We start from the raw sequence: 10544 nt of genomic DNA on the forward strand, positions 1-10544 counted from the left end.
GAATTCTGGATCAATCTGAAAAATCTCTATCCCTTCCACACACTACTCCTTTCCCCTGCCGAGTGAGTCACGCCTACCCCGAAAGGGAAATGACTTAATGGTATAATTTATTTTCATTAATTTCTTTCAGTAATTTCATAATGTCTTCAGTTGAATATTTTGCTTTATCAAGATTTTCTGTAGTATATTTCCCATACATTTTACTGTGATTAATCACTCAGTCGAACATATAACCAGTATTATTATTATTACAGGGTGTCCACAGGATTGAATTTTCCAATTTCTCTAATAATTCCCTGACTTTTCCCTGACATTTAGACGAATTTCCCTAACAGGAAATGATTAAAAAATCGAATAAGGTTTCAATAATGTCCCAAGCAAGATAGGGAAACCAGCCAGAAAAATGCGCTTTACATGGCAATATAGATTAATTAAGGTCAGACAACTCAGCGGTGCCACTAACGAAAAATAAAATTTCATATAATGTATATTTTTTGCTATTTTTTGTTGTTGCTAATATTCATCCAAAAAATTTGTTTTCCTCTATTAGTTTTTAAGAAAACAGGGCGGCGCTAGCTTGCCGTCAACTCAGCGGCGTACCCTCTACAGAAATCATGAAATTAAAAAAAATGACTGGGTTAGATTTTTTTGCTTTATAATGCGCTATGAATCGCTTTTGTAAAATCAACCCTTATTGTTTTAAATACCCCCTGTAAAGAAAAAAGTATTAAACAATGACTAGGATAGATTTTTTTGCTCTATCTGCTTTCCAATGTGATATGAAGCACTTTTTAAAAAATAAACCTTTATTTTAAAAAGCAACCCTCTGTTCTACAAAAAACTTATTTAAAAAAAGAAACTATCTAGATGCAAAATACTTATAAAATATTAACATAGTATTTTTAAAGCATAACTGAGGAGCAAAATTATTCTTCACTCCTAATCGTTACAAAAACAACCCCCAATATTTGTATCCGAATACAAACCTGCAGACTGCTGCCAAAAATTGTATACATTAACTGTTAGGATTTTTGTGCTCTTTCTTTATTTTCCAATGACATATCAATCGCTTTTGTAGAATTAACCCTTATATAAAAATGCAACACCCTGTAATGAAAACACGTATTGAAAAAAGTTGTTATCTACATAGATGGAACTTACTTATAAAATAGTAAAATGTTACTTTGATGCATAATTATTTCTCACCCCTAATCTTTACAAAAATAACCCTCATAATGTATAAGCTAAAATTGCAACATCTTTTACAAAATTATTTTCCAGTCTATGTGTGTATATTCAAAAAATATAATTTACTCTTTTCGATGCATCTTTTAATGCCTATAAACAACTTCCATCACAACAAATTTTTAACGAAGAAATCCATGTTCATATAACGAACAATCTAAATGTTCAGAGTGATTGCAAATTTTTTAACAGCAGACTTTTTCTAAAGTAATTTTTTCAAATAGTGCTTAAAACTATTTTTAAAGATAAGATGAAGTAATTTTAAAAGTCTAAAAAGTAACCATGTGACTAGGGATGCTGGGGATCTACATTTATGTTGTAAATATATTTTGGCTTTTAACTGTGTTTTATCTTTGATCTTTTATCTATGAGAACCATTTGCCCAAATCACATTCCAGAAAAAATGCATCCCGCTCTATACATAATTATCATATAATATCAAGTCGCCGATTTATTATCTCCTTCAAATACAGGGTCGTGGTGTTTCTGCTATAAAATATTCAAGATTCGAAATTGTGAAAATTCGTTTTTATTAAGTTAGTTCGGTTTCTTGATTTTTCCAGCAGTTTAACATGGTAAGAAATTATGTTCCAACTGTCCCAGGAAACCACCCCTAACTTTAAATATGACTTAGTTTGATGAGAAGACCTTTGAGAATCTTCTCGATTCTGCTACTATCGGAATTTCGAACTTATCCATGTATATCAGTCATCTGGTTTTTAGCAGACCCAGTGCTCTAAGGCATGAAATTCTAGCATCCAAAAAAAACTACCCTTATCGCAAAATTCGTCTGAATTTGATTAGTGGTAGACTATGTACATTTCTGGACATCTTCATTAGGGAAACCCATACAAGTTCAACGTTATCCAGGTAGATCGTTCACTTGATTTTTTTATCGACTTAACGCTGTAAATGATCAAATTTTATTAACCCCAAAAAACTGTCCTTACCGTGAAGTTAATTTTAATTTTATTGGTATTATATGACAATTTTGTACAGAACGAGATGCATTTTTTCTGGAATGTGATTTGGGCAAATGGTTCTCATATATAAAAGATCAAAGATAAAACACAGATAAAAGCCAAAATGTATTTTACAACATACATGTAGATCCTCCCCAGCATCCCTATTCACAAAATGTGCTTTTTAGGATTTTAAAACGATTTTCAACCGTTCTGGAAATTTATATTGTTCTTTGTATAAAAATGGATATTACTCGTTAATAATTGTTGTGCTGGAAGTTGTTTAAAAGCATTAAAAGATGCATCAAAAAAGGTAAATTATATTTTTTAAATATACACACATAGACTGGAAAATAATTAATTAATTAAATTAATTAATTAAAATTTAACAATCCCAACAGTTAATGTATACAATTTTGGCCATCAGTCTGCATCAATCATAATTTTGCTCCTTAGTTATGCTTTAAAAATACCGTGTGAATATTTTATAAGGATTTTCCATTTAGATAGTTTCCTTGTTTTTAATACGTTTTTGCAGCACAGGGGGTTGCTTTTTAAAATAAGGGTTGATTTTACAAAAGTTTTTATATTATATAGGAAAGCAGAAAAATAGAAAAAAAATCTAACCAAGTCATTTTTTCAATACTTTTTTTCATTACAGGGGTTAATTTTTTAAAATAAGGTTTGATTTTAAAAAAGCGATTCATAGCCCATTGTAAAGCCGCTGAGTTTACTGACCTTATTAATTAACTAAAGCATATGTATTCAAACTGTAAACAAAGAGATAACTACAAATAAAAAACTAAGAATCGAATTATATTTTTAAAGAATGTACGTTGAAAAAATATTCATATTGATATTAGGAAGTGCTTCCAAAATGTTATAAAAACATATAAATTTCTATTTTCCCTGACAGCTGCTTCATTGCCCTGACATTTCCCTGACATGTGTCCACCCTGCATTACCTATTGTAATACACTCGAGTCGCGGTACTGCGAACTCCCGCTACTGAGTACGTTTTTCCCCTCATAATGAGAACGACGCTATAACCCCTTATCCCCCCAATACTCATTTCTACATTTGATGATATCTTCAAATGTACAACTCACTGTAATTTTAATTTTAATTCATAATCAAATACATTCGATACTTACGGTGGACGATTTTATATTTGTGATGTCTTTCCACGTTTCTTTCGCTCCATTAATTTGAATAATTTTAATAGTAATGATTCAAATCGTCACTACAAGCTTTCAGAAGGTAGACAGTTAACATGTGCGCACACAGATGCACACACGCATCATCTACACCGATTTGAAAATAGTAAAGTCGCAGGAGTGGGGTTCCCTCATGTGTTCTCATTACTGAAGGTGGACCTACGCTAAATGTTCGCGGTGCCGCGACTCGAGTGTATGTTTCTTTATGTTTCAAACCCGGCTGAAACAAAGGTCTGTCAACTTCACATTGTATACGCATTTGAACGCGCCGACATTTTAGATGTTTTTTTTGAACTTGCATAAAAAGGTTTAGTGTTGCGCAATAAATTATTCTGCATCTTGAGAGGGTAGCCGTGCGAAACCTTGTACCAATAAAAGTTATTAAAGCAAAAATGAATATCGCGGTATCATATTAAACTTATTTACAAATAAAATAATTGCAAGTTATTCAGTGGGTCACGCGCGAAGCGCGCGCATGAGCTTCTAGTCATTACAAATTTTGGGATTTTCTCGAAAAATCCAAAATTTTGATTGCAAAAAGAAGAATGAATAGCCATCTGAACCATTTTCTTATAGAAATCATAATTTTGTTTTTATTTATCGTAAGTACCATGCAGAAAATGGAAAACTCCAATATTAGGCCAAAAGACTTGAGATACGTAAAAATCTAAAAAAATACTTGTGGCATATTTTGCTTTATCCATCAAAATAATATAAAAACTAAAATCCTATTATTAGCATAATAACATGAGATAGAGAAAAATATCTGAAAAAAGTATTTTAGTTTTTTTTATTTATTTTAAGGTGGTTCAGAAAATAAACATTTACAATTATACAATTGAGTATACAAATATACAATTTATATAAAAATTGAGCGCGCAGCGCGAGTGCAGCAATGAGAGTGTGTACCTCAAAGCCTATTGAGCTTTGAGAAACTTAATCTTTTACTTAATTAGGTAAAAAAATTATAATATGAAGACGCATATAAATACGACGATCTAAGAGATGTTTTTGATCAAATTTCATTCAAGCATAAAACTATTTCATTATAAATTTATTTTATTTGCTTAAAAACTGATTTCTTTAACTGCAAATGTAACTACTTCTTTGAAAATGTATATTTTTTGCTTAAAAACTGATTTCTTTTACTAAAGATGAAATTATTTCGTTGAAAATTTATTTTATTGGCTTCAAAACTGATTTCTTTAACTGAAAAAATTCATTTTCAATTAAAGGAATCAGTTTTTAAGCAAATAATGTTAATTTTCAACGAATAAGTTTCATTTTCGACAAAACAAATGAATTTTCTACCAAAAACATTAAGTATCTATAAAAAAAAGGATGCAAATGATTACAAATTTTTGTAAATAATGATAAAAAAGAAACCCGAATGTTTCGTTGAGAATTAAACTCCATACATATTTAATTTAGTATAGAGTATAAATAAAATAAACAAGTTTCTTAAAGTAACGCATAGAAACCTACGTTAGTTTGCATTGCAATTACCCAAAAATTGTAACACGGTAAAACGCCTTCGACTCTACCTCCATGGTAGGACGCAACAGAGTTCATACACTATTCAATTTAAATGTACCACAGTAACACAATGTAGAAGACGCCGGTTGAGAGCCCCAGCGCTTCGAGATCCAGACCAGCGACCAGTTTAATTTACAAGTAAAATAATTTTTTTTTTAACCAAAATGTTGTAATTCTAACAAAAAGATTAAACTTATGCCAAAAAATACGAATTATTAACACAGTACATAAGTTTTCAAACAAGAGGATTATCGTTCCCCAAAAGAAACAAATTTTCAACCACATGATTGAATCTTCAACTAAAACAAAATAATGTTCTACCTACAATTATATAGCTAAATTTCCAATCAACAAATTTTCAATATAATTTTTAACTTTTCGACCAAAGAAATTAACCCGAATCCACTCAATTTATTTTTTTGAGAGAGATATCATTTTAAAACGTTAAGGGGTTGTTACCTGACTTCTAAAGTTTTAGAATCAACTCAGCCGAGACTGGAGGGCCACTCTGACATGTTACCTCGATAGGTGCGTTCCGCTAGCACCTCCACAATGGAATTTCAGTATTTTAATTATGCCATAATTTTGGGTTTTTTTAAAGCACCTATGACGATTTTTGTCCTCTTTTAGTTTTCTCAGAAAACCGAGTTTTGAGTGGAGGTGCTAGCCGCTAGCGCCTCCAGCACAGAAAAATTGAAAAAATCAACAGCGCCAGAATTTTGGGATTTTTTGGGCTCTTTAAAAATGCAAAAATTAAATTGGAAAAAACAACCGCTTTCTACTGAAAACTACCCCTAAAAGTAAATAAGCCCCTGAACTGAATGTAAGCATATCAGAATTTCGGGCTATTTTGGGCTCTTCTTGGGCATCAATGACGATTTTTTGGCTCTTTTATTTTTCTCAAAAAACCAGACTTTTAGGTGTAGGTGCTGACCGGTAGCACTTCCAGTACAGAAAAATTGGAAAATTGAAAAAATCAACAGCATTAAGATTTTGGGATTTTTTTGGGCTCTTCAAAAATGCAAAAATTAATTTTGAAAAAACAACTCCTTTCTTCTGAAAACTACCCTTAAAATTAAATGAGCCCCTAAACTGAATGTAAGCATATAAGAAATTTGGGTTTTTTGGGCTCTTCTTAGGCACCAATGACGATTTTTGGACTCTCTTATTTTTCTCAACAAACTGGAATTTTGGGTCGAGATGCTCACCGCTAGCACCTCCTGTACACAACAGCGCCAGAATTTTGGGCTCTTCAAAAATGCAGAAATTAAATTTGAAGAAACAACCCCTTTCATCTAAGATCTACCCTTAAAATTAAATATGCACCTAAACAAAATGTAAGCACAAATTAAAAAAATCAACAGCGCCAGAATGTTGGCCCTTTTTGAGCTATTAAAATGTGCAACAAATTACTTTTCAAGAATAACCCCTGCCTTCCCAAAATTACTAAAAAATAACTAACACACCCAACCAAAATTTAAGAATACCCTAATTTCATCCTGGATCCCTAAAAAATGGAAAAAATAGCACTATTTTTCTTGAAAAAACTGTAAGCTAAACCCGCAATCCAACAGTAATAAAAAAAAAACCAAATAAAAAACACCGCTGATGCATGTAACCAAATCCTCTTCGGCTGCCTTCAGCCAAAAAACCAAAATAAAAAAAAACAACAAAAAATTCAGCGAAAAAAAAACAATGACGAATAAGTAAAACAAACACTTTCCCAAAAAAGTTGTTCATATCGTTATCTCCAAGGTAAAATTAAACAACATTTAAAAACCACCCCTTTCACATCTAACGAACCAAGTCTCAACCTCGATCAGCTTAAAGCGCCAAAACAAACTGAAATTAAAATTCACTACCCAAAACAACTTTCACATAATCTAGTTAATGAATCTATCTCCACAGTAATATTCCATATCAGCTATGAAACTCTCTTATTTCATAGGAACCTAGTCTCACCTTTCATCGATTAAAACGGTAAAAAATACTTGAAATTAAAAATAATCACAACAGGAACATTTCCAGGTCAATTAAGCTAGCATCACCACAATCGAATTTTGGAATTTTTCATATCTTAAATTTTTGGCCTTTTTTGGGCTTTTTTTTAGGCGTCAACTAAAATTTTTCGACTCTTACTTTTTTCAAAAAATCAATTTTCGTGTGGAGGTGCCAGCTTACATTAACCCAATACCTCCATTTCTTAAAATCACTAACTAATAAAAATTCAATTATAGAACAATTTTAGGCTTTTTTGGGCTCTTGAAAGCCGCAAGAAAATCCCCAAACCAACCCTTAACTTCCAAAATCAACCCCTTAAAAAAATTGAAAATTTTCAGTAATATTTCAGTAATAATATTTTTGTGTTAAAAAATTCAAATTGTTGGTTGAAAATTAATTTAGTTGAGGATTAAACTCTTTTTTTTAATTTTTCTTTTTGATTCAGTTCACCTTTTTTATTTAATAAAAAAATTTTCATTAGTTGAAAGTTGAACTACTTTGTTCATTCACCACAAACAGTACGATTGTACCAAATCCCCCCCCAAATTATTTTACGTAATTTCTGGATAACCGCTAAATTCACAATTCAGAATAAGTTTTTGTAATTTATGCACAGCCACTTGCTTGACATTTTTACTCATTTGAAAAATTATAACTTAAACTCAAGTTCTATTTTATCAGCATGTTTGACTTCATTGAGACACCGTCGGATAATAAAGCGTAACAACTTTTCAGCAATAGCAGTTTTCGTTTTTTAAGAATCTGGTATTTTTTCAAGGTGCCATCTTTCAAATTAAAACTTTCAACATAGGTATTTTTAAATTTCAATTTAAGCTAATTGAAAGTTGGCCCTTTAAACTTAAAATCCTGTAAAAAAAAAGAAATACCATCTTAGTAGCAAGAAAAATTATACAAATTTGATAAGTTTGAGAAATGTGTGTGTGTGTGTGGCGTGATCCGAAAAAAGGGACCTACTAGGCAAAAAATCGATTTTAGGATTATGGTGGATTCTATAAAAAATTTATCTGTATCATTTCACAAGATATAAATGATTGAAAAAGAGTACAGTGGCGGAGATTACTTCAGTCGCTCGTCCTGTAAAATTGCACTTTTGCCTTGGCACCTGCAAACATACTGCCAAATGGCCAGAACTTGACGTTCTTAAAATCTCTATTTATATAGTTCAGAATCCAGAAACAGCGACAGAGACCTAAAATTAAAATATAAATTATTTATAGTGTCAGTAAACACTAATAACATGTAAAACATAAATATTTTGCCGAGAAAATATCGACAGGTCTGAAAGAAAATAACAACATAACCTGCAAACTGTCAAAACTGCGTGAACGGTTTTACCGCATTTTGACACAAGTCGCATTTTTCTCTTCAATTGTAATAACACTTTGAGATTTAATTTACCTTGCCCCCCCCCCCCCCCCCTGAAACGCGATGACACTGTTCTATCAAAAGAAAAACACCAGAAACGGACATTCTCTCAGCAGCTACGCGAAAGGGCATGCAGAGTCGCCAATGTACTGGCAGTTGTTTTTCCTGATAATGAACTTACTTCCAGTTTCTCTCTGATAAGGCAAACAAAATTTGGTGCAATTGCAGAATAGGGGTCTCACCTGTTTTTTGGCTAGAAAAACAGTTTTTTTCGGCAACAAACTATTAGAATTTTTAATTGAACGCTAAATGAAGGAATTTGACCAGGCAGAAGTTAAAAATTATTGTTACTTTTGTTACTACGATGTCTTAAATATGGGTATGTCACGGCATCGGAATGATCATATTTAACTCACCGTTTAAGTGCTTTTAAACATCCAAACGGCTAGAAACACCCCTTTGAAAGGTCACAAAACTAATTTAGTCAAAACCCTACCATTTTACAACTTTTGGTGGATGGGGAGGCACCCCTATGATCAGTAAAAAAATAATTTTGGTCAAATCCCTACCCATTTCAAACTTCTCGCTTAACATGATCATTCCGATATATCGCGACAGACCCATATTTGAGACATCATAGTAATAAAAGTAACAATAATTTTAACCCGATTAAAAAAAAAAGCTAGAAGTCTTGTCAAAAAATGGTTTCCATATAAACTTGTAGACCCTATTGATGAATATTTTTTCTTCTGAATTTTTTTTCGCATCTCGTCTTTTTTTTAAAGCGTTAATAATTATCAAGATTAAAAAATATATATTCGTCTTACTGTATGGAAATTATAATTTTTTAAAAAAAATTTCGGATAAAACCAGAACTGTTGATCGAAAATTTATCAGCAGCCAACATATTTTGTCCGGAAAAGGGATGGCTTCAGTCTAATAGCTAAGTAGGATGGCAATGTTGCCCGGTGCGCAAACAACGTTCTTTCTTTATACTATCCGACTCACCATCCACTATGACATATTCCGTCAACCAAAATCAAATAAAAATTTGTTGAAAATAAACTAACAGTTCATAGGCGAGTCAATATTCTATATGGTCACGCAGCCTCAGCGTATCTAGAGTTGAGAATATAATTTCGAGTTTTGCTTGTTTCGAATTAAGGTTAAGGTATACGAATGTCATATAAATAAGGATTTTAAAGTAGAACAAAATTGCAGTTCATGTATTAATCAATGGGCGAGCAATATCGATACGCAGCTTTTTGAAACCAATTAAATATAAAAGAAATGCCGGTTTTATAGAAAATGTATGCTTTGCATGTGACATGTGTACTTACTTCACTTTCCTCTGCTTCTGAGTGAATGAAGTCGGCCATTTTAACAAACGCCTTCGAAAAATATCTCGTATGCACTCAATAAATATAAACGAGTCCGAACTACAAATTTTTCTTGAAAATTAGAACCACTACAGAAAAGACGGAACAAAAAGCAAAGACACCATATTCGAGAGCATTCAGAGGTGTTCGAAAGAAAACTCGATCGCGATGGACATGATTGACATGATCCAAGATAGAGCAGGCTCTCCTAACTCTAGTGGGCGAATATGAAGAATCGTGATTATTATTTCAAGCATAGTACAAGTTGCGGCCCACTATTGGCGCTGCGTGTCGGCACATGTGGTTGAATTTGAAGGTTTGAAAATAGAAAGTGTCAAACGGTGCCAAAGTATATATTTTATTTGAAAAAATGAATCCGATTACTATAAAGTTAAACAAACGGAGGTGTGTTGATCCCGGGTGTCATTCGTCGCGTCACGTTAAGCATCGCCAATTTCCGAAGGACGCAAAGCCGGGTATGTTGTGGTTAGCAGCGGTGTCAAATCTTCTCTTGACGAAAATAACCTACAGAGAAATCCATGAAAGCGTTTATCGAGTATGCTTTCTGCGTTTTCGGGCGAAGGATTATTTACGCGGTCCGCGAAATTTTTTCAAAACAAAAATAGTGCCTTGCGTGTCGTTGCCTGAAAAAGAGCTGAATGATCTTCCTGGCGATGCTCCGGTTGAGGTAGCCCGTGATATTGATGCTAATTTTAATACATTTACATTTAATTATTTTACGTGTGTGCTATTATATGAATTGTAAATATGTTTTGAATCTTAAAATTGAATATAATGATCAATAAAATGAATAGATA

General features: G+C 32.3%; 1 protein-coding gene across 1 annotated transcript in view; it reads right to left on the reverse strand.

Moving 5' to 3' along the window:
* LOC117168385 (transcription elongation factor SPT6-like) overlaps positions 1–9925 on the reverse strand; it is a 176135-nt gene extending 166210 nt beyond the window's left edge. Inside the window, exon 1 of the mRNA XM_033353995.1 lies at positions 9688–9925. Within this exon, the coding sequence (XP_033209886.1) occupies positions 9688–9726 (39 nt within the window). The 5' untranslated portion in view covers positions 9727–9925. The remainder of the gene's footprint in view (positions 1–9687) is intronic.
* Between the last annotated feature and the right edge of the window lie 619 nt (positions 9926–10544).

The sequence above is a fragment of the Belonocnema kinseyi genome, chromosome 2 (assembly GCF_010883055.1).
Source record: "Belonocnema kinseyi isolate 2016_QV_RU_SX_M_011 chromosome 2, B_treatae_v1, whole genome shotgun sequence".
NCBI lineage: Eukaryota > Metazoa > Arthropoda > Insecta > Hymenoptera > Cynipidae > Belonocnema > Belonocnema kinseyi.